The 25,463-nt window shown below is 38.9% G+C and overlaps 2 protein-coding genes across 2 annotated transcripts in view; both read left to right on the forward strand.

Moving 5' to 3' along the window:
• arrb2b (arrestin, beta 2b) overlaps positions 1–4,272 on the forward strand; it is a 54,000-nt gene extending 49,728 nt beyond the window's left edge. The window contains exon 15 of the mRNA XM_065248808.2: positions 2–4,272. Within this exon, the coding sequence (XP_065104880.1) occupies positions 2–95 (94 nt within the window). The 3' untranslated portion in view covers positions 96–4,272. The remainder of the gene's footprint in view (position 1) is intronic.
• Positions 4,273–5,360: 1,088 nt separating this feature from the next.
• On the forward strand, positions 5,361–22,120 carry pelp1 (proline, glutamate and leucine rich protein 1). Its single transcript, XM_065248809.1, has 17 exons — positions 5,361–5,543; positions 5,899–5,963; positions 6,096–6,201; positions 6,296–6,445; positions 9,269–9,340; positions 9,427–9,486; positions 9,562–9,718; positions 9,796–9,928; positions 10,061–10,148; positions 10,258–10,346; positions 10,501–10,614; positions 11,555–11,699; positions 13,240–13,399; positions 13,488–13,543; positions 13,710–13,934; positions 15,826–17,622; positions 21,573–22,120. Exons 1-17 carry the CDS (start codon positions 5,403–5,405, stop codon positions 21,663–21,665), a joined length of 3,651 nt encoding a protein of 1,216 aa, XP_065104881.1. The 5' UTR covers positions 5,361–5,402; the 3' UTR covers positions 21,666–22,120.
• Positions 22,121–25,463: the final 3,343 nt, after the last annotated feature.

Genomic DNA, 25,463 nt, shown 5'->3' on the forward strand with positions numbered 1-25,463 from the left:
GTAACATTTCCCAGGATGATGACTTTGTGTTTGAGGACTTTGCGAGGCTCAGGCTGAAGGGAATGAAAGATGAAGAGGACGACCACTTCTGCTAACCCCCCTCCTCTAATATACAAACACACACACACACACACACACACACACACACACACACACATAATCATGACACCATAAAGAGGAAGTGAAACAGGAAGCAAAGGAAGTGGAATGGGGTTTAAGGTGTCAATCTGCCAGTACTCTCATACCATTGCTCCACTGGGCCCATCTGATGGAGTGGAGCACAAAGTGATATTTCAAAGCCTTTTGTCTGTTTTTCCTTCATCCTTCCTTTCTTTTTTCTTTTTTACTTTTCTTTTGCCTTCCTGCTACACCACTTTGCCATGTGTGACATGGTTCTTACATTGACCCTTTTTCTCTGGTCACATGAGCCACTTCACTCTTGTGCTTGTATGTTGGAGAGAAATATATTGAGCAAAGCAACTGAATTTACACCTGGTATTCAGATACGTTTGGTCGATAGGATCACAAGTGGAGGAGAGAGACGCATGTTCGTTCACACCTGGGGTTTTAATCAGTCTCTCTTGTCCACTTTCCACCACTTCTGTCCTGATTACTTTGAGGGGGTGGTCTGTGGGATTTCTTTTGAACACGAGTGGGATAAAAGATGGGTTTAAATTGACTCGCGCTATAATATGTCAGAATGCCATTGCTTGTGTTGTTAATAAACACGATGCACAATGTTTTATACAGGTTAATGCAAGGGCGCTCTCAGATATTTCAGAGCAATTGGTGAAATAAGCTTTCTCAACTTGCACACAATGCAAATGGAAATGTAAGGTAGCGTGCACACCAAAGCGTTTACCCCAGCGGCCATCATATGTTTCTAATGGAAGCACCACGCTTTTAACAAAACGGCAGCAGCTAGCGTGTTTTTTCTGTGCCGAGAACTGAAAAATATTCAACTTTGGGTCAAATATTCAACTCGTCAATGTCGTCCAATCACAGTGGAGGAGGGGTGGGACAAATATCACAACAACGAACGAGCGCATTGTTTTAATGATGAAATATAGAAATACACAGAAATATAGCAACCAAAGCGAAGAAAAGACGGCAAGCGTCTACAGTTGGTGTCCGCCTGGCCTTGGTATGTATGCCCCGTAAATGAGAGGTGAAGAGCAACCACTTTAGTTTTATCAATGAAAGCCTAAAGACCGCACAGAACACGAAGTCGGGACAGATGTAAAAACATTGTGCCCGTCAGTGTTGGGGGTAACGCATTACTTAATAATATTACTTTTCTGAAGTAACGAGTAAAGTAACGCATTACTTTTTAAATGTACACTTTAATATTTTAGTTACTTTTTCAAAAAAGTAATGCAAGTTACTTTTTTAGTTTAATTAATTCGATTTGAAAAAAATTATGTACCGAATTAAACTAAATGTAGTCACATTGTGCACTCTATGTGTACACGCCTGTGTGGGAACAGTTTGAGTCAGAAACTGAGATGGGAGGCCAGAGCTCAACATTTTTGTGATGAAATATGCGATTTAACTTTTCAGTCATAAAAACACCTGCAAGGCCTAAAAGAGATCAAGCCTCAGCCAAGAGAAAGTATCGCAAAAGTAATTAAAAAGTAATGTAAGTATTACTTTCCATGAAAAGTAACTAAGTAACGCAATAAGTTACTTTTTTGGGAGTAACTTTTAACATTGTGATGCATTACTTTTAAAAGTAACTTTCCCCAACACTGGTGCTTGGTACATCACATTAGATCAATAGGCAGAGAGTGGGTGGCATTTTGTGGCTGTTCAAACACATTTGACAATGAGCGTGACCGCACAAAAGCAATACCTCTGAAAAAACCTATTACACTGCGTTTAGTGTCGTCCACTTGTGATCCGATCAACCAAAATGCATCTTCATACCAGGTGTAAAAAGTTCTTCAATGGGTTATCTAGACATCAATGTATGAGATTGTGGATAGGCGGAGGATCCATCCATTCAGGGTTGAATTTATTTTGTTTATTATTTCTTGTTATATTCCCACTTATATATATCAAGTGGGCACTACTAGCTATGTAATGAAGATATATATATATATGTTCCATGTTATTTCATTGTACAGTACATACACTGTTCACAAACACCATAGGGAACTTGAGTTTGGTGTTGATTTTATTCCTGTAATCCAATCCATCCATACTTGCTCAGCGGCTTTTATGTTATAGTTATGTCAAATGTAAACATATCATACAAATTTGTAGTAACACTTTTCTGTGCGCTTGTAGTGCACATAATACTCAAATAATTAAGGATGTGGCATTTGTAGTGGAAAAGTAGTCGGCAGAGTGCATTGGGACACAAACGTCTGTTTTCTTATTGTACATTTTAGCATCTACGATATACCACATGTTGAGTTATAGAATATGTATACACTGCTACAAGTCTTCAGTTGAACATTAGTTTGTAGATAAGGCCAGCAACAGGATGCCAGATGTCTGTTATTTCTGTATATGTGCCACACAAAATGTAATTCTTTATTATTTGTGCCTGCCAAACTATTTGCCAAAATGTGATGATTTAAGATGCTGCTTGTAAGTTAAGCTAAGTTCAATTCTTGCTCATTCCATGTTTTAGTTCACTGTTACAACTGTTGATGTAACCATTGGACTGCCAGAAATATTTCAATATTAATGGTTATGTTAAAGTCTCATTTATAGCGTGATTTCCAGACGTTTTACTGTTTAGTCTTCTGCAAGGAACAAGCCTTCAACATTCTGCATAGTTTACTACTGAACAGTGGCAAAAATTATGTTATGGTTAAACTTGTTACATTGTGTACAAAGAATGCAATATTTTGCAGTAAACAAAGTGGAGCTCCCATTGAAGGACAAAAAGCTATATCTTAAATAAAGGTTTGCTTTCTTTAAAGCACCCAAAAAGTCAAGTCAGTGGGCATACTTGCATTGGGTTTTAACTTTTACGTGTCCTCTAGTAGGGGGTTTAAAGGTCTTGTCCTCTTGTAGGTCTACACAACCACAAATCTCGACAGAGACCTAGAAACATTGCAGGAGATCTTTTAGATGATAAAGAGAAATGCAACTAACCATTGCTTAACCCAGTAACATTAGTAGTCTATAACGTGTGAATAGATGAGTTTCCCAGCTATTATGTTTTTTTATTGTCAAAAACACGACAAAGACATCTTTTATTGTGAATTCAGAGTTTATTTTTATGAGAGCTGGAGAATGTTGTATATAATGTAATTGTCTATGAATATTGTACACCATTAATGTCAGGAGACTGTCTATGTCCAGTAAAGTCAAAAGGAGGATGTTAAGTTTGATAGTTTTGCTTTCCGGCTAGTTTCCACTGCAGTCCTATAGTTGAGATTGATATTTTTTCAGCACTGTCTATACAGTACAGGAAGTGATTGGCGTAATGTGATGTGAAATTTTCCAAATTTAAAGCAAATGCTGAATAGAACACTTTCTATTGTCCAATTTTGATAGTTGCTGATTTTTATAGATGAAACCTTTTAACGGCATGTATAGATATGTAATCCTGAAAACTGAAATTCAGTCATTCTGTAAGATTTTGCAAGCAGAATTATGAACATTGTTTATAAAGCAAGTACATTGTGTAAAAATATCACTGTACTCTGTGATTAAGAACTTGATAAAACTGGCATATTATGTAAAGACAACTTTGTGAGTTTGGATAAACATTAACAGATCTGAAATCACTGTGGCACGAGCCATTAGTTATTTTCCTCAATAAATAAAGCATCAGCAATAGCTTGAAACCAGCACCAGTCATGCATTTTGTGGTAACGATTATTGTGATACAATCATTACAGTAGGATTGTTATATCACATATTGGTTTCATATATGTACACTTTGATCTGTCAAGAATATAATGGCTTATTTTTGACATGGCCATGAATGGTTTAAAGCTTATTTTCTGTCCTGTAGTGGGTGCTTTGCTAGAAAGCTGCGCATGCATTCTAGATCCCGGCTTTAAAAATGTTGTACTTTTGTAGCGCAATCTCACTGCATCTTAATATAAAATTTGCTTTGTGATCTGAATGGAGCCTGATATGTCCTTTAAGCAGACAAATGTAAAGGTTATTCATTTGGGTCTGAGGAAACCCCACAGTCTTGTTGGTTTGTAGAATGTCTAGACCAATGTCACTTTTTAAAGGATGATTTTAAAGCTACTTCTCACTAATAAAATTAAGTAAATAAATGCAAGCTACCAGTTGAAAGAATACTCATTGTTTATTGTTACTTCATCCACATTGTCATGAATTAGTAAAAAAGAAAAAATCTGTGCAACTTCACCTACTCACAAGGTAGCTATAAGGAAAAGAGCAACAATTAAAGGGAAAATACTAAAAGGAAAGATATTTAAATTGAAATAAAACACTTCATACTAAAAATTTGACCCTTATAAAGACTAGATCAGGGGTCTCCAACGTGGTGCCCGCACAGAGTCTGTGAGGTGCCAGCCAAAGCACATTCTATTAATAGTCTCAATTGTAATATTTGATTATTACATTTTTTATATTATATAGCTTGGCTTGGTTTACGTATGTTAACATTTTAAACAATACTAAAACGTATCAACAAATAAAAAAATAAAAGCAACAAGTAAAACACGGCGATGCCATAGAATAACTTTTTTTTGTTCCGCAAAGAACCATTTAGTCATTTCTTCATAATTTTTTATAATTAAAAAAAAATTTCACCTTAAAGAACATAAAGGTCCTTCAGATGTTAAACGGTGCTTTAAGGAACCATAAAGACAGAAAAGTTTCCTCTATGGCATCATGAAGCACCTTGTAGTCACTTTTTTATATCCTTCAGTACTAATTTTAAGCATTTAAGCATATAACCCAGATTAGGTTTGAAAAGATCATAATGGAGTGATTTACTATTATGGGCAATGGGTTTTTTATTGGGTTTCTATCTGGGCAATTGGGCAGGGTTTAGATTAATCAAGGACTAGGCATTTGCTATATTAGGACATTTAAGTAGTTTTTACAAACATACCTTTCAAAATAAAATAATACTGGTGTGCACCTTGAGACGTAGCTAGGTATTACTTTGATTTTTAAGCTATGAATACCACAGTAAACTGCATTTATTTTATTCAATAAAATGGAATGTGATTTTCCTGTATGCCAAAACCCTAGTCAAGAATCACGGTTTTGGCTAGAATTGATACAGCAAACGTATGTTGGGTTTGGGGTTATGTTTGGGTGTAGCATTTTCATTAATATGAAAACAGCGCTCATCTGGCGAGATTTCACGAGATTTGGGCGTTTGCCTTATCCATTCTAGCCCACAACCACGGACCACTCGTCGCAGGGTTTTGACGTCACCCGGGGCTGGTAAGATGGCTTCTGCGGCTTGGCTGCATGGCCCCAACATACCGCGACTTACGGAGGGATTGGTGTCTGTTCTCAAGGAAGAGAGACCTGAACATTTGCCCGCTCTTCTTGCAAACTACCGCGAACATGGAGCGGTTGGGACTCAGGTGGGACAGAGCTTTGTCAAACAGTTTTGTTTACTGGTCAAACGTGCGACGTGAGATCAGTACAGCGCGTCATTTATCATCAACGCGACTCGCGCTCGATTTATTTTAAAATGAACGTTAGAGAAGTACTCTTAAAAATTATTTTTAAAAGATGCAGTTTTATGTGTTTGCTTTGTATTTTCTGTTTGTTTGTTTGTTTAAAAATTGCTGAGGAATTTTGTATGATAACCATTGAACGGCTGTCAAGTAGTTTAGTGTTCGTCTCTTTCATTCAAAAATGTTAGTTTATATGAAAACACTCTGAGCAGAAAAAACTTTTTATTAAAAAAAGATTGGTTTGTTTTTGTGTCTTCAGAGCACAGGAGCTGTGGGTGGTCTGGTGGGCATCAGTAATGCACGGCTTGGGTCCAGTAAAACCAGGTAAGTGTTTACTGTCAAAGAGTAAGACTAACTGAGAGATATCATAGTGAACTTGCATTGAGAGATTGTTGAAATTTGTAGAACATAAACTAAGTACAGTCCCATATAAACTGTGGTCACGTCATGTTTCAGGTTTGAGGGTCTCTGTCTGCTGTCTGTGCTGGTGAAAGACAGTTCGAGTGAAGTGTTTCAGCAGCACTGCATGTCATGGCTTCGATCGCTTCAGCAGGTCATTCAGGTGAGACATGTTGACTTAATGATTTATTTTGTAGATTTTCGTCTGCTACGTATGAATTACTAATATTTGTACTTTTTTCTCTCTTATCCCTCAGTCGCAGGCTCCTCTCCCCACAGTGCAGCTTGCCGTGAGCGTGTTACAGGATTTACTGCAGTACTCATCCCAGCTGCCAGAGTTGGCCAGGGAGGTGGGCCTTAACTCTGTCCTGGGCATTCTCACCTCCCTGCTTAGTCTCAAATCTGAGGTACACATTTTATGTTTTGTTGATTTTGTATGTAGAAGATCGCTCGTGCCATCCCATAAACATATGACTTCAGCTGATACAAAAAAGTTGTATATAAAATTTTTGTTTTGTTTTTATGTTTAATGTTAATCTTATACACTACTCAACTCTGACAAGCACATACATCCATCATAAAAAAGTGGAGTGATTGTCAAGTTTGCTAGCCAATACTCAAAATGTGACCTCTGCAGTTAACCCATCCCAGTGAGTTGTGAACACTGCAGCGCCCGGAGATCAATTGGTGAAAACGTGCCTTGCTCAAGGGCACTTCACTCGCAACCTGCTGGCCGTGAGACTCAGACCAGCGACATACGGGTTACAACCCAGACTCTTTAACCATTAGGCCATGACTGCCCCCAAAAATAACTTAAATAATGGGTGAATTATGTATTGAAGAAAATGATCTATTTGAAGAAAAATATTTTGAGCTTCTTTATCAAAATTGAGACCAAACACTATTGCTTACTTGCCGTATCATTGCAAGGCATGGGAGAACCGATTACGTTATAAACATGCCAAGGTAATTTGATTTTAGCACTGAATGTGTGTTTGTTCTGATTTCTTTTTAGCCAGATAAGCTTGAAATATTAACCGTTTTCTCAAAACGCAAGGATTGATTTTCAGAAAGGAGGTTAAGTGAAAAAACTGAGTTAGTTAGCCCTGAAATGAGGGAACCTTTGGGTTTTCGGTTTCAGAATGGGGTATGTTAAAACCGAGACAGCGCGGTAAGTCAAGCCTGTTTAGGAGCGGTAACTTATACTTGGAGTCTGTTTCTGGCGTAACTTACTCTCTGAACCTAACCTGGTCAGGAGCAGGTTTTATTCTGTAAACTTTTGAGTTTCTGGCAGTTTCTTCCCCTTTTTTTAAAAGAATAGCGGTGTTTAACTCGTTAGTTCATTTGGTACATTTATTCATTCATTCATTGTGTACATTTGTATTATGTAAACTGTAAAACCTTTTTTAGCTGTTAAGTTATAATCAAATTGCCAGAGCAAGTCATTTAACCTTACTACTTTAGGGGGCGGTTTCCCGTACAGGGATTAGACTAGTTTTATTAGACTAAAATAAATTGTCTAATTTATTATTGTGTTAATTTAATTTTAGCTGAGCTGCTCTTCTTTTTGTCCATGGTATTGCATCTGCATGAAAATGAATAAAGCGTGTAATAACATACAGTCCTCAGTTTATTTACTTCTGATATTTTAACAGTGACCAGGGCTCCAGACTGCCACCAAAATTTGAGAGTGTGCCACTGAATTTTACATCCAGTCGCACATGTGCGACCAGCAAATGTGACCTTTTTTTGTGCTGTGACACTGAATTTGAAACAGCACATTGTACCTTTTCTGCATCTATCATTAAAGGTGACATAGAATGATTGAACGGGGTATTTATCCTTGTTCTGTGATGTGACATGTAGACAAACATTTTTTTGTTTGGGTCTGTAATGCCTTAGAAGCTTCCTAAAAACTTCTTTCAGATAGCTCTATTAGGGTGGGGGATTTTAAACAAGTGGTTTTGCACCTTTTTGGCTCCCCTACTGGCTTAACTTGCAATCTCATTACTGATTGGCTGACTTTGCTGCCACTCAAAAAATGTAGCCAATTATTTTAAAGTGGAGGGGCAGTGAGATGCCTGTGATGTCATAAGCATCAGTTTTTCAGATTGGGACGTTTTCTGGTTGACATTTCTAAAAGAGGAATTTCTATGAGACAGATGTTTAGCATGTTTAACACTTTTTCTATGTTTTTGAATGCGGGTAGACTACCATTATTCAACAAAGACAAGGTAAAAATGTTTTTTCATTCTCTGTCCCCTTTAAAGTATTTATTAGTAATACAGTGGAAATTAGTAGAAATGTGAATATTTGGTTAGCATGTTGATTTACGGTGTGTGCCCCTAAATTTTCTGGTTGCGCCCCTACAATTTTCAGTTGGGGGCCACTGTGCTCCAAGTGAAAAAAGTAAGTCTGGAGCCCTGAGTGATGAAAAATTAAATGTATGCATTTACTAGAGTAGCAATTTCCAACAACTCTATTCTATATATTCTCATAGTTGCTGTACACTTGCAGCAGCACTTTCAGTTTTAGAAGTAAAAAGGATTTAGACCTTTTTTTGCGTGCCGTTTGCCATGGTGAATCGTAATATGGTTGCTCCACTGATGTTGGCTTTTCACAGTAGTTGTGCACGCGCTTAACTTAGAATTAACCTACATAGAGTAGATTGAACGAACTAATTTCAGCTGTTCTGTAACCGAAAACTCAGTTTTCCATCTCAGAGTAAGTCAACTCAGAGTTAAAGTTTCTGTTTAAACCTCCTTACTGAAACGAGCCCCAGGTGACATATTAAATGAATAGTTCACCCAAAAATCTTTCATCATTTACAAACTCTCACTTTGTTCCAAACCTGTTTATTTATTTATTCTCCTGAACACAAAGATATTGTAATGAAGCAGGAAATCGAAGCACCATTGACTTCCATAGTAGGAAACATTGCTCAAAATATCTTCCTTTGTGTTCAGCTGAACAAAGAAATGAATACAGGTTTTAAACAACACAAGGGTGAATAAATGATGACAGAATTTTCCTTTTTAGGGGAACTTTTCCTTTAACCCGCTTTAGCGAATTTCTTTTTTTATGATACATGTGCGAGTGCTGTGTAAGGACATCCATGACTGAAAATTCATATACACCTATGAAGTCATATACCTGGCATGACATAAGGGTTGATTAGGAGAAGTGTTTCATTTTAGGTGGTAACAATTTTTTACCCTCTTTTCTCATAGTGCCACCTAGCTGCCATGAAAGGAATGATGGCTTGTATGATCTACTACCCACGGGCCTGTGGATCTCTGAAGGTGATTAAAGTCCATACTGTCAGTGTCTCCTTAAAGTTATATTAGTTAGTTTTTGTTACTAAAGCATCAGTTGTTGTCCCTTACAGGAGAAGCTTGGGGCGTACTTTTTGTCTAAGATGGACTCGGATAACCTTAAAGTACAAGAGGTTAGTTGAATCAATGCAAAGTATGCATATTTAATTGAATAAGCAATTCAACCAATGCTCATGTTCTCATTTTAGATAGCTTGTGAGTGTTATGGGCGCTTGCCCTGCCTGGGTGGTGTTTTGGATCGTGGAGGGGGTGGGCACAGAGCAGAGGGATGGACCAATCAACTGCACTGCCTTTTAGCATCAGCAAATAGCATGATCGGACAGTTATACCAGGGAGCAGAAGCAGGTAAATAATGAAACGATTTGCTTGTCTCCTCTGAAAACCAAGAGTTTTTGTATGTCAAGTTTCCATTGTTCTTTCAGATGGGACAGTGCAATATGAGGGTCCTGGCATGGAACTGCCTTTACCGCCTCTGGATGACATAGACCCACTATTAATCTTTCAACTACATCATCGGTTCAAGGCCATTTGCATGGCTGTCAGACACACCCTGAGGTACAGTTTTAGTTTTGCTAATAATATATGGTAAAACGGCCTTTTCTAGGAGTCAATCCCTGGTATTTTTAATATCTGTTGAACCTAATATGTTTGATAAGGATATTTGACATGATGTGCTGTGTCCTGTAGTGTTGGTCCAGCATCTTCGGTCCGTCTACCTCTTCAGAGCGTCCTCAATTTTGTGTGCCGAGCCTTGGCAGTCAGCACTAAGAGCATCGTAAGGCTTTTACTAACTGTCTCTATATATAAAAAAGTACATACATCAATTTAATGTGACAGATTTACTTTGTGACGATGTGTATACTAATCCAATGGGTTTGTTTTAGAGTCCAACAGGAGAGGGCTGTCTCAAGCTGTTGATTTTACCCTCCATACACAGTGACACTCTGGAGCTCCTCTCTGCCCTCATCAAGACGTAAGACACACAGACAAACAAATCCTCATATGGGACGTAGCACAGACACCCTCGAAGTGTCTCTAAATAACCATCCATTATGTTTAACATGATCATTTTGCGTAGTTGTTTTATTGGCTAAGGTCGTTCATTCGTAATGTTTTGTTTTTGACAGTGTTGGTGGTGGACTGGTCCAGTACAGCAGTGTACTCACAAGGCTATTCTCACAGTCTTTGTCTGCATGGGCACCTCTGCCTGAGACCAGTCTGGGCCAGCAGAGAGCCTACAGGTAATACAGAAACACCACTGATTATTGGAAGTCACTTTGAGGCTGTTTACACTTGGCATTAACATGCGTTTTCGTCGATCGGATCACAAGTGGACGACGTTAATGCCAGGTGTAAACTGTTCAAAACGTTTTGAGCTTGTCCACTTTCGACCACTTTCAACCACATCCAGAGGTAGTCGAAACCACTTTCGATCGGAACGCAAATGTGGTTGAATGTGTTCGAACAGCCGCACGCGACCGCCTTCTCTCCGTCAATTTATCTAATGTATTAAACACAAGTTTTACGTCTTTTTTTGACTTCTGGCGTGAACATACGGTGAACAGCGCTATTTTTAGCCTTTCATTGATAAAACTACTGCGGGTGTTCTCCGTAGTTTTGTTTTAAAAGCGTGAAAGTTGCGCAATCCTATTTCATCAATTGTGCTGAAAATTCAGAGAAAGCTCCAACATATAAATGTACAAAACACTGTGCAGCATGTTTACTTGCTAAGCAAGCAGCGGACTCCGACATAAAATTGGTTTGCGTCCTTATAAACTCATAATTACTCCTGCTCGCATTTGAATGACAGCAGAGAGACTCGTCCACCGTCTCACGGACCGTCCCCTCATAGTATTCAGAACAGAAGCGGTCGAAAGTGGACAAAAGAGACGGATTTAAATACCAGGTGTAAACGTAATGTGTCTCTCTCGTCCACTTGTGATCCGATCGATGAAAACACATCTTAATACCAAGTGTAAACAGCCCCTTTTATACCATTTACCGTATAAGTAGCCAACCCGAGACAAACTTGAGTATCATGTGATGACTTGTGATCAGATTTCATCTCTTATTTTGTCACTGCATTCATTACTTTTCTAGAGCTTGATATGTTTATATGACCAGTTTGTTTTTGTTTTGATTTGTTTTTTTTGCATCAATAATGTTCTTTTAAATCTACAGTGCAGTGCGGGTGGCCGTGTACCGTGCTTTAGATCTGTGGGTAAGGGTAGGTGGTGCCTCCCTGCTTCAAGGAAGCCCCTCCCACACAGAATTACTATTCACTCATCTGATTAGTGAAATCACGCCAGGGGCAGAAGCGGTCAAGGTAAAGCATGTTAAATATAAATCATAAAATAAAAGTGTGTAACATACAAGCATTGATTGGAATACAATTATTACAAATGTTTATCAAGGTCATGTTTATTAAAGGATAAGTCAAAATCAAATTTTCTGATACCTTATTCACCCCCATGTCAAGATGTTTGTCTTTCCTTCTTCAGTTGAAAACAATTAAAGTATTTGAGGACATTTTTTTCTCTATTTTGTGGACTTAAATGAGTCCCAATGTTTTGAAGGTCCACATTGCCGTTTCAATTCCAACCAAGGCATAAGGGAATATATAGGCATCTAGAGAAACAGACATCATTTTGGCCAAAAATATATATTTTTAATCACAACTTCTCGTCTTGCACTAGCCCTGTGATGCACCTACGTGACCTTACGTATCACGTAATCAAGTTGTAAGGTAACGCATGACAAAAGGTCAAGCATGCGAAATGCACACGTACAGACATTTTAAAACAATAAACTGACACAAAGACATAGTCAGGGTTCCCACGGGTACTTGAAATCCTTGAAAGTTTGTGAATCTGGGGAAAATAATTCAAGGCCCTAGGAAGTTTTTGAAAATATACTTATATGGATACAGGTCATTGAAAGTGCTTGAATCTAATTTATGCAATAAGTTTTCTGGAAAAAAATCCATATAATTCCCTGTGTAGTGTAGGATAATATCATAAAAATTCTAGACTTTTTAAGCACACGTGATTAACTGTTTGCTTTAAATGCTTATATCTTCTGTATGTGAATGTTGATTCATACCAAAATGCTTTTTTGAATAGTTGTGTTTGACACATGAAAACGTCTCGGGATGTGTATGTTACTGTTGTTCCCTGCGTCTCTCTTGCCATACTTCTTGCATCCCTGTAATGGTTTCTTGCAATATTTCAGATAGCGATATACTTTCTGGCTCCCGTGTCATCCTGTTTTTGTCGTTAAGCTTCACGATTGGTTGAATTTGATATACACATTCAAACGCACTTAACCCCTGGAGACATCCCCAAAGTGTCACCGCAGCAACGCAGCACAAGTTCCCTCAAAAGGGAACTGTAACAATGTTTCTTAAAAGGTAACACAATGTAACCTTACTCTCACTTGAAATGTATCCCCACATTTAGTCTTGAATTTGAGGGTATTGGACCTGGAAAGTCCTTGAAAGGTCCTTGAATTTCAAGTTAACTAAGGTGTGGGAACCCTGGTAGTGCAAGACGAAAAGTTGTGGTTAAAAAGTAATTTTTTTGTGAAAATAAGACTCTTATGCCTCGGGTGGCATCACTTAGAGCCCTTTGAAGCTGCATTGAAACAGCAATTTTGCCTTTAAAACATTGGGACTAATTTAAGTCCACTATACAGAGAAAAATCCTACGTTTTCATAAAAAAATTGAATTTCTTTTCAACTGAAGAAAGAAATACATAAACATCTTGAATGAAATGTGGGTGAGTAAATTATCAGGAAATTATATTTTAAAAGTGGTCTTATCCTTGAAATATTTCTTTCTGCATTTTATTTATTTATTTATGTCTAGCTTCGTTCAGGAGCACAGTCAGCTATTCCCGATCTGATGGTTTCTGCTGGTAAACCAGGGCCTCGTCGAACGAAAGGATTGGGAATGAGTGACGGGATCTTGCTACAGAGGAAAGGAGATGTGTTAGCTAATCAAGACACATGTGTTGCTGCTCTTCGTGGTGAGAAACAAGTGACACTCTTTGAATGTAATATTTGCAATATTCAATATACTCTCAGTTTCACTAATTACAAATGACTCCTTTGTAGCATTGAGACAGATCATTTTAACAAGTGGAACTTTAATGAAAGAAGATCTGCATAAGGTTAGTCCATAACATCTCTAAAATAAGACTGCATAGCTAGGTTTTTATGACACGTAAGTACATTCTGCCTCAATTGTTTTATTTAAAAAAACCATACTACTATGTAGATGAGATGTGTAAGATGTCTTACATGTTGTTTTACTAAACACACTCCCACCCTTATTAGAGGATACAGGACCTGGTGGTGCCTCTGTGTATAAGGCTACAGCAGCAGTCTCGCTGTGCTCTGGAGCCAGGCACTGTAAGTGGGCAGTATGGCAGTCCTACCCCTCGCCGAGAGCTCTACCGCCTCTTACTGGCACTTGTGTTGGTGCCCTCGCCCCGCTGGCCGCCTCCCCTCTCCTGTGCAGTGTCCGCCTTCAGCCATGGACGCCGAGATCAAAATATTATGGTGAGAGAACATTGCTACTATAAACAGTACATGTCAAACCTGTCCATTGCATGTTTTGGCATGCATTGTGCACAGTAATATTTGTTAATACTTCACACATGCCCATACCTACTAGTGGGAGACTTACTGTACTAGTGAGCTTTCACAAACATTAGTTTTATAGTTAACATTCTGCTGTTAAAAACAAAACCACTGAAATAAGACCACAGTGTTGCTTAAGGTATGTTGTAATAAGTAGCTTTAGTTTCCTATAGCTTTATGTGTTCTTATGTCTCAGTGGTTGAGCATTGTGTTATTGTGGGTTCAATCCTAGGGAACACGAGATAAAAACAAATGTATGGTAACACTTTACTATAAGGTTGTATTAGTAGACATTGGCAAATGCATTATCTAATAAACGATGATCAATATAGTTAGTTACAGCGCTTTATTTTATAACTGAATTAGTAAATGTAGAAATTAATATGAACTAAGATTTATAAATGTTGTAGAAGTATTGGTCATGTTAGTTAATGCATTAGTATTTTTTGGTTTCAGTGTATTTTGGTATTTTTAAGCATTATGCATTAAGCATAAATAGTTGATTATGTTTTGTTAATGTCTGTTGTGTTAGTGTAAGGAATCAGAAGATATCAAACTATAAACTGGAAAAGTTTAAACCGTTTTCTTGAAACGTGTTGAACTAATAATACATAAATGTTTTTTAAGCATTGTGTCATTGTACCAGTTTTGGAGTCGAGTCTTACAATGACCAGCAGATGTCCTCAGTGTGTGTAGCATGAATGCATACGTACACATAGCATTTTTTTGTGTGTGTGTGTCAATGTCCGGTGTTTATTATATTATACTTGATGCATAATATGTATATTAATTGTGCCTCGGGAGTAATTATAAAAATGTGTTGGTTTTATTGGATTATTAAAATTTTACCATTAATATGCTTATTGTTTCTTAAATCTTCCTTTTTGAAATTTTTAGTTTAATGAATAGAGGTGTTACATAAATTTTATTTTTTTGATACACAATAACTATTTAGTTTTTTAAGTAATTCAACTTATCAGTAAAGTTTTGATTTGCTTTCCATTTACAACAATCACCGCCTAAAATCCAGTCCTATGTTTACTTTTCCATTCAAACATGCAAGGATTTATATGCACCTGTGTATTTAACTAACCTGTATGAACATGCCTATGTGTTCAAAATGTCAGTAACCAATTATTGACATTCAAAGACATTCATTTTGACAGAGAAAGCACTTGATCTTTTTCTCATGTGGTTGCTTTATTTCGCTGTAACGGGGGAGTGAATATTTGCCTGAAAATGACGCATGAGTCTGTAACTGGAGACTGTGTTTCAAGTTTGTGAATGTGTAGTATCGAGACATCAAAAGAAACAACGTCATAGCAAACTCATTCATTAATCTTGTTTAATTTTAGCATGTTGATGCACTAAAATAGGAACTCCCACAAAATTAAAGTTACCCTGCCTTACACCCTGTTTTTTCACACAGTTATCATATTCCTTTTTCCATGTTTACTGGTGGTTGAAAGTAGGGTTGAGCAGGGCACAAACTATCGCGGGGTTAATTGTAACGCAGCTATTCTACGTATTTCTACAGGGCCAATCAATTTCTGCTTTTGGTCTGTTGATTGTGTAAAAAAATGATTTATCTAACTTAAATATTTTTTGAATGATAGAGCCAAAGCCAGAAAAACATTAGGTTGTGCCCTGCTCTCCCATTTTACCTTTGTTTGTTTGAGTTGAACAGTGGTGGTGTTATGTTTATGTAATAATAAATTCAAATTTTACTGTCCTAGCTTGGGGCTATTTATGCTAATTAATTTCCTCCTCACTCTCTCTCTCTGTCTCTTACACCTGTCTATACTCATAGGTTTCATCATTCTGTGCGGAGGCCCTGACCATATGCAACACTCTTATTCATCCTCGTACCCCATCAATCTCCCTCCCTCTCGCACCTCTAAATCTTAAATCTACCCCATCTGCCCCTGTCCTTGCTTCGGGCCAAAACCCCTCATTATCCATCCCTAACCTTCTTAGTGGCCCTGCAACAGCACTGCCATTCCCTGCCAGGCATCACATCGGTTTAGGTCCCACTACTCTCCTTGGCCCTCTGGACAACCATCTCCCTTTGGTTCCACCAGTTCTTTCCACCCCATCAGGCCCTACTGCCGCCCCAGGTGACCTACTACTCTCTCCTAGCCAACACAGTGAACTGGCAGGCCTTGGGGCCCCTGAGGGCCAGCGGCAAGTTTTCGTACGCTATGACAAAGAGGAGCCAGAAGATGTGGAGATCTCACTAGAAAGTGATTCAGATGATAGTGTGGTCATCATGCCACCAGGTATGATAATGGAGATGCAAGATGGAGCTGCTAATGCGCAAGCATTGTCCCAACAGCCACCACCGGGAGGAACCTTGCCGCCTACCGCCCCAGTCGTGGGTGAAGTTGGATCAGTTGAAGCCTCTCTACCTAATGAGCTCACCACATCCATTCCACACCAGATTCTTCCAGCGAATGCCAATAACATAAATTCCTTCCCTGGACCAAGTCAGACACCCCAGCTTGTTTCTTTAGTTCCTCCTCTGAATTCTGCAACAGCTCCAATCTCAGCATCCCCTGGTGGTCTGGCAGATTCACTTACAGGTGGTCCCCAACTTCAGCAGATGCTGATGCAGACTTCTCCAGTCGGACAGCCACCTGCACTCGGGTTGTCTATACAGATGCAGCTTCAAAACCAGATAGGCCAGACCAGCCGCCAGCTCCAACAGCAGCCCTCGGGAAATGACGTGGACCAAAACGTTATCAACATCAACAGTTCAGATGACGAAGAGGAGGAGGAAGAGATGGATGAAGAGGATGAAATGGGTGACGAGGAAGACGAAGATGAATGCTTGGAGGATGAGGAGGAGGAGGAAGAAGGCAGCGATTTCCCAGAGGAAGAGGAGTTTTACGATGAGGAGGATGAATATGAAGACTTTGATGAAGAAGAAGAGGATGAGGAAAGCGAGGAGATCCAGCCAATAGAGCGAGACAATGGCAGAGTAATGTTGGGCGAGGGGGAGGCGGAAGTGATGATTGAGCCGGATGAGCAGCAGGGGATGGGAATGTTCTGCATGGAGAGAGAGCAAGAAGTAGAAGGTGGGATTCAGGAAATGGAGGGTGTCAGGAGCATCTATGCAGATGATTTGATTAAGGAGAAAGCAACGGTGGAGGAAATTGAGAACATCGGAGCGGTTGAGAGAAGTGAAGGTGTCGTTGTCAAGCAACAAATCGAAACTCTTTTAATCGGTGAAGATGCCGAGAGCCAAGAAGAGGAAGATACCACAGTGGAAGCAGTTGAACCAGAAGTGAGAACATGGGAGCAGGAAGCGGAAAGACCAGAAGATGACACCGAACAAGCTGGGCCATCCCAACAGTGTCAAGAGCTGCCCGCAGAGGGTGAAATTAAAGAGCAAATGCCAGAATTACAGCCAGAAGAAAAAGACACCCCAAGTACAGCATCCACGTCAGAGCAGCCTGCAACACAGATTGTAGAAGAGACTGCAGAAGATGAGAAAGTGAGAGTTGAGGAGGAAGATGATGATGATGCAGATGCGAGAGGAACAAAGAGGAAAATGGAAGATCGGGAAGAGGGAGAGTCTACCGAACAAGGCACAGAAAAGAAAAAGGTAATTCAGCAATTCTAATTGTTTGGTTAAAAAACAACTGGCAAAACAAACTAGTCTTTTTGACTACAGCATATCGTCTAGTCTAGTGGCTTTTGCAGCTTAAACGGTTGCAGAACCATACACATAGAGTCATCTGATTGAAAAGTAAGATATACAGTATGTTCTGTTTTTACATGCCCTTTAAGGGCAGCTTTATTGGCAAATAGACCGTAGGAAATTTAAAAGTGCCTCACTCTTTAAAAAAATTGTACAAAAAAAATTTATCACAGAAAAGTACATGGAGAAGTAGATGTAACGATTAATGGTTAACCACTATAAAAAATGTCTTAACGGTTCGTATTACTGCGTCATTTTAACTGTGCCAGTGTTATGGCTTGAAAACCCCTGTCCAGCATCAACCAATTTAAGCAACAACATGAGACAAACATTAATTTGGGTCTGTTCCCATGTTTTTGTGATGTAAGTGCTTCACTGACTAAATTTAAACCCCCAAAAAATTTCACATTTAGGAAAATGTAGTTGTATGGACTGACGCATGTTAACTTAAAGGTATAGCGGAAGATTTTCCCCAATTTTTTAAAAGAACCACCCCTCCACTTTAAAAAAATGTGCATGCGCAACACACTACCTCCACCCGAGAGGGAACGCCAATTAAAGCGTGCACGAGCAAGCATGCACGATCCTAGTTTCTCTTCGCTCTGTTTACAAGTTGCTGCCGCATGGCTCATATATTGAGATGTTTACTGTGTCTGCGTGGTTCGTGACTTGTGCCAGGTCTAGCATCGCTAATCATAGCTTACATCAACTTATACTAGCAGTGATTTTAAATGGATTTCTCCAAAAAGCATGACAAACTTTACCTGTTGAGTAGAAACTTCATCGGCTCATCTGCACTACAAATAGGAAAAAGAGGCTACAATTTGCACAAACTCACCAAAATTGAACAGTTGAAGACTGGAAAAAAGTCTCGATTTCTGTTGAGACATTCAGATGGTAGAGTCAGAATTTGGCGTAAACAGAATGAGAACATGGATCCTTCATGCCTTGTTACCACTGTGCAGGTTGGTGATCATGGTGTAATGGTGTGGGTGATGTTTTCTTGGCACACTTTAGGCCCCTTAGTGCAAATTGGACATTTTTTAAATGCCACGGCCTACCTGAGCATTGTTTCTGACCATGTCCATCCCGTTATGACCACCATGCAAGGCTTTGAACCGGTTCATGGAACGAAAACGAAAACCAGAAACTTTTGATGTTTTGCAAGGAACAGAAACGAAACCAGAAACTTTCCAAAAATATATGTTCTGGAAAACAGAAATGTTTATTTAAAATAATGGTAACCGGTTAATACCGTAATTTTTTTCGTTCTTTGACAAGATTTCTGTGCAATACTCCATAAAGTTCACTTCCAGTCGTCGTTGACTAATCTGAGAAATGAGAAGCTTGTCACCAGCAAGCCCAAGTCTCTAATGCTCAATGGCTAAATGTTGTAGGCTACCAAGTATCTCAAGATGTTCATTTTTTAAATACTAATTAGTGGTGTAATGCTGAGTTTACACCAGCCGCGTTTCAGGCCTCAAAATCGCGTCTACCGCGCGTTGTTTGCCGCTTGAACAATTTGAATGCATTCGTGCGTGTAGAGCGGAGTAGACGCGCGGAAAAAGCAAGCATTTGACGCGCGTCAGAGGCAAACTCCGCTTCTTGTGGGAGGGACAAGTGCTATGCAGTTGTCTCTTTGCAAGATGACTGATGTTGATTGTGCATTTATCGAGAGAGTTACCAGTTTGTATTTGGTAACCTTACTATAGGGGGAAAATAAACGACACGGGTCGATAAACGTCACGTGACTCAAAAGTGAAGTGTGTATTACAACTTACCAGGTTGCCCAATGTCCTCACTGACACTCTTCCAAGGGAGGTCCTTTTTATTCCTGTCTCTATAGAAATAAGAACTTGTGTCGTATAGCTCCGGGTGACTGCTTACGGACAATATCAAGCGTTTGTTGAATGAGTGACTCCGGGCGGGGCTGCCACCACAGCAGCAAGCAGGCTCCTGATTGGTTAACGCAGCGCGAAATTCCGCCAAAGTTCACATTTTTCAACTCGGGCGTCAGCCGCAAATTCGCGTGAACTGCAAAATGCACAAAAAGTACCATTCGCGCGTACCACTCACAACGCTCAATTCGAGCCTTTCGCGCACAAAAGAGGCGGAAACGCGTCTTCCGCGCCAAACGCCTCTTCCGCGCCGCGGGACCTCCTGACGCGCTTCAGTACGTCTTCACATTGACTTAACATTGAAATCGCTCGCGCTTCATGCCTCTACCGTGGTTGGTGTAAACGCAGCATTACAGATCCCAGTTGATCCATGATCCATTCCGTACAGATCACGACCACGGTTCAGCTCGCATGCGATTCGCGGATTAATATGCAAATTTAAATGGGGTGAAAGTTGATCATTTGCACGTGTTTTAAAGGCTTGAACACCGGAAACGTTAAAATACTGCTTCGGTTCGGAACGAGCCAATTGAGAAAAAATTCTGGTTCAAAGCCCTGCCACCATGTACCCATCCTCTGATGGCTACTTCCAGCAGGATAATGCACCATGTCACAAAGCTCGAATCATTTCAAATTGGTTTTTTGAACATGACAATGAGTTCACTGTACTAAAATGGCCCCCACAGTCACCAATAGAGCATCTTTGGGATGTGGTGGATTTACTACACAGAGCCGTAGTTCACTGAACAGCCTTGGCCATGTCGCGATTGTAATCGCAGGCGATTTAGTACTAATCAAGAAACCGGCTTTACTCCTCATCCAGTGGTACAGTCAGTACGAATATAAGCCAATAATTCTGAATCTTATATGTAAATTATTTCTTGTTTAACTTTCCATAGAGATAGAGCGCAGTTATGCTAATTTGAAAACCACGTCCACGGGGGGGAAACAAACCAACCGTCTTTATTTACTTTGTATTGCGAGAGGCTGCCTCCTTGTCATACTTATAACAAAAACCAGAATAATGCCTAAAAGCTGCTGCGTGACAGGGTGTACAGCTAACAAGACAAAAAAAACAGAAATACGTTTTTTATAAGCTGTCGACCCCAAAAGACGATTGTTTAAAGACACACAAGTGGATCGCCGATTACTTTTCTCTCCAGTAGGCGTAGTTGTAATAATAGTTCTACTAAGAAAAGGTGCCTGTGTCCACTTTTGCGTCTTTAAATACTTGTTTTCTTGTGGTCAACAGCTTATAAAAACGTATTTCTGAGTTTTTGGCTTGTTAGCTGTACACCCTGTCGCACAGCTGCTTTTAGGCATTACTCTGGTTTTTGTTATAAGCCAGAAATGACAAGGGGGTGGCCTTTCGCAATACAAAGTCAATGGAGACGGATGGATTGTTATCCCCCGGTGGGCGTGGTTTTCAGGTTATGACGCGTTGTGCTCTTTCTCTATACTTTAAAATTGTCAGATTAAAGGTCTATGCATTGTTTTGGATGAATTATGTAAGATATACATCACAGGCGTGCTTGCTTAGCCAGAATCATCCCAAGGTCGGTCATTTCATGATTCAAGTTGCAAGAGAATGCCGTGCACACAGCCTTGCTCACCCCTCAATTACGTCATTTTTGCCGCACACATATGCGGACGTGTCAAGTATAAACAAGGGACAAGTCTTTTCTGGTTTTGTGCACAATATGCATTAAGCAAATAGACTGAGGAGGTCTGTTGGTGTGCGATCTGAAACAAGAATACTTCTGGCTTTAGTCTTGATTTGTCAAATTAAACAAATTAAGAATAAAACAAATACGTTTTAAATGCTTTGTTTGTGATGCTAATGTCTTTAATTTGTATACAAATAAAACTGTTATTCTAGGGTTTATTCTGACATGCTGCACTAGCTGATGTGTAACTGTGGCTCGTTTCTCTTGCTCAATCTCTTCTTATCTCTAGAAGGATGATGAGGCAATGGCTTCCATGCTTGCTGACTTTGTTGACTGTCCTCCAGATGATGAAGAACATGGTGCTTCACAGTCACAGACCTAACATGACCTCTCACTCTGCAGATATCACATCACTGGTGTGTTGAAATCAACAGTCGCATTCTGAGATCCCACACATGTTCACATTCGACTGATACTGTACTTTCAAAGTCTACTTTAGTTTCACTTTGTTAGCTCCCAAGTTGTTTTTGTGATAAGCCAATTCTGTGATATTCATTATGTTACCCTTGAAAAAGATGGCTATGATGATGAGAGTAATACACTTTAAAGATATCATGGTCAGTCATCTTTCTTTTAACTGGATTTGCAGAACTTTGAAAACCTGTCAGCATAATACAGGTACTACAAAAAGTGCTTTTTCAGTTTGATGATTTGGTTTGTGTTGTTTCGTGGCCTTTTCTTCCTAACATCATTTGTATGTAACTGTCTGTCAATGCATGTTATCGTTCACTGATAGTTTTTTTTTAAAAATGCAATAAAGTGAATCTTTCATTGTAATTGGTTGATGTTCTATAAAAAGAAAACACCATTTCTAACAACAGCTTAGTAGATTTTACATGGTTAATTATAAATGTGTGAAATTATTTGAGCTACACTCAAAAAAAAAAAAAAATGCTGGGTTATTTTCAACCCAGCGTTTGGTCAAAAAAGGACAGCAGCTGGGTTGAAATAAACCCAGAAAATGTGTATATTTACAATGGGTTAAAACAACCCTGCATAGGTTAGATCAGTGGTTCTCAAACTTTTTCAGAATGCGGCCCCCCTTGTGTACATTGCATTCCTTCGGTGCCCCCCCAAAGAAAATGTATGACAATTTTGTTCTAAAGCATAACATTTTAATTAGACAAAACATTTTAAAGTATACAAAGTAGTGCTGTTGGTTAGTAGCTTTATTTATTTAGGTTTAATTACACAGAATTTATGAAAAATGTATGTATTTTATAAAATCTCATAAAATGGCCCCCAGTTTGAGAACCACTGGGTTCGATTACAACCCATCGGGCTAGCTCGTCCCTTTTTTGACCCACACTGTAAAAATATCAAATCAACACAATAGTTTTGATACTTCAACTTAACAAATTAAGTTAAACCATTATAACTTGTTTTTATAATTATGTCAACCAGTCAAAACTTAAAATAATAGGTTGAACTGATTTGCATAACCAAGTTGTTTTTCATTATGCATTTTTTTACAGTGCAATGCTGGTTTAAAAATAACCCAGCATTTGTTTACAGTGTGTTACATCAATGTTATAATTATTGTGCGTTCACATTGCAGCAGCCATTTATGTCTGATATTACTAATATATGCAAATGCATTTTGAATATTTTTAAAAACATTGAAGTTTGACTTATTGCAAACAAATTATGTGAATTAAAAAAACAGCTTTTCCGAAAAGTGCCTACGCGTATTAATCTATTTAATTGTTAAGTAAAATGGTTTATGTTTTAATTGCTAAATCACTTGAAAGCGGTACTTTCAGGTTAAATACTTAAAGGAGCATTTCACCCGTAGAAACATTAATCTTTATTGAAAGTGTGTCATATTTGTAGTCGAAATGTAACATACATTTAGAATTTGGTGCCTGTTTGACCGAGAAAAGGGGTGTTTGTAGTCTCACCCCCTCACAAAGATATTGGACTTCCTTCTTCAAATGATGCAAAATGATGATTTTTACATCATTGAAAGATGGTAGTGCAACACTGAAATCTGTATTTCTCCTGTCTCAGCGGCAACTGAGGAAATGATGCACGACCATTCAAAAACATGACTGGGGTTCTAACTATACAAAGCTTAATGCAAATGGGTGAAGTGTCCCTTTAGGCCACAAAAACAGGTTTAAAATTTTGAGGAACCTTATATAGACGGTTTCAGCAGTAACTTAAAAAAAAACGCTTTCATGGAACGAACGTAACTTCTGGTAAACTACCGCAAAGAATCAATAACAACAGAGTCCTTTTAGAGTAGTTTATTTCTGATGACAAGCAAAATAAACAAGTAGTTTACCTTAATTCAAATCATAGCTAAACTGTATCAAAAACTACACTGCGCTAACATAACTGTAAAATAAATGTATACTTTGTTAGAGGCCCACTGAAGTGCATTGGAATGTGCAGCATTATCTGATGTGGTGACTGAAACAAAAGTCATAACGCAACTATCGAGAAGACCCTCCCCCTTTAAAAATAATCAATAATGTTAGGGCTGGCACAATTATGAAATTTGGCTGACGGTTAATTGTCTAATAAATTATTCTTCATAAGAAATATACCTGAAAATAAAAATTGACTATACCAAAACAGGCCTTAAATAGTAGCCAATTCTACTAAGGTCATATTAGTACTGGACCACATGCAAAAAATCTGATACGGTCTTGTTTATACAGGCGCTGCAGCTCCCCCTTGTGCTTTAAGAGAGATGTGCAGTCATTGGGGTGATCTGAAATCATTGCGATGAAGTCAAACAATCTCGATGAGACAATTATTTAATCATTGTGACAGCCCTAAATAGCGTTTCATTTATAGCACAGTCCAGCAAAGACGTACTGTAACAAAATGTAGAGGGGAAGGACGCTTCAGCATCTAAAAAGCATTTGATTGGACAGGAAATTTGATCAAAAGCTGAAGTGATGTCATAAAAATTCCAAACTTTTTTAAGCGCACATGCCAAACTGTAGGCTTTGAATGCTTAAATTTTTTGTATGAGAATTTTGTCAGTGTTTGGACCATACCAGATTATATTTATTCTTAAACCTAACATATTTATGCTAAAAGGAACAAAGTTTAATTTGAATCTCATTGGGGCTTTAAAGGAACACTCCACTTTTTTTAAATATATAGGCTCATTTTCCAGCTCCCCTAGAGTTAAACATTTGATTTTTCACAGATTTGGAATTCATTCAGCTGATCTCCGGGCAGAGCCGGCGCCAGACCATAACTAACGGGGGCATTTGGCTTCCAACGGGGGGGCATGCAATAGCAACAATAACTTGCAAAAACAAGACATTAAAACAACAAATACAGTGCAAGCACACACTCATACAACTGGTACAGACTGTCAGCTCATTTCCTGTATAAAGTACAAAAGACCACAAACCATGCGCAAAACTATTTTGAACTTCGACCGCGGCGTGAGCGCAAGCTGAGTTCCGCTGCGCTCGCGCTTTACAACAACAAATCGCCCTCGCGCGGCACAAGCCATTGAAATGAATGGGTTTCATAGCGCAGCGCACACCGCGTCCAAGCTCTAAAAAAGCCGCTTTACCATAATCACGTCGTAATGCTGTTAACGGTCTATAGCCACACTTCACATTTAAGCTTACGTAATTTAAAACAACGCTAACTTACCTTTAAAATAGCTGAAGACGGTGTGTACGAACATAAACTTCCTTCAAACAGTGTCCTGTAGATTTGTAAATTCCACCTCGACCTCTAATCTCTGAGTTTGAGCCAGTCTGTGTTTGCATGATGTCAGATGAAGCAGGCGGTGCTGATTCGTTCTAAATGTTCTAATATTCATATTTTACACCATCCATAAAATGCCGCGAAAAAACACGTTGCTAGTATCAAGTCACAAATATGCTAAAGACGTAAGACGGGTGAGACGCGGCAATACATCCAATTAGAGAAACTGGTCTATTTTAATTAAAGAAAACATATATCAACTATATTTTCCTCATTTGATTACATTACAAGTCATGAAACATTCAATGTTTAATTTATTTTAATTATTCTTGATATATATTAAATTAATAAAAAACTTTGTAGGGGGGCACAACAACCTGTTTGGGGGGGGGCACTGCCCGCGAATGCCCCCCCTTGACGCCGGCCCTGTCTCGGA

The sequence above is a fragment of the Paramisgurnus dabryanus genome, chromosome 2 (assembly GCF_030506205.2).
Source record: "Paramisgurnus dabryanus chromosome 2, PD_genome_1.1, whole genome shotgun sequence".
NCBI lineage: Eukaryota > Metazoa > Chordata > Actinopteri > Cypriniformes > Cobitidae > Paramisgurnus > Paramisgurnus dabryanus.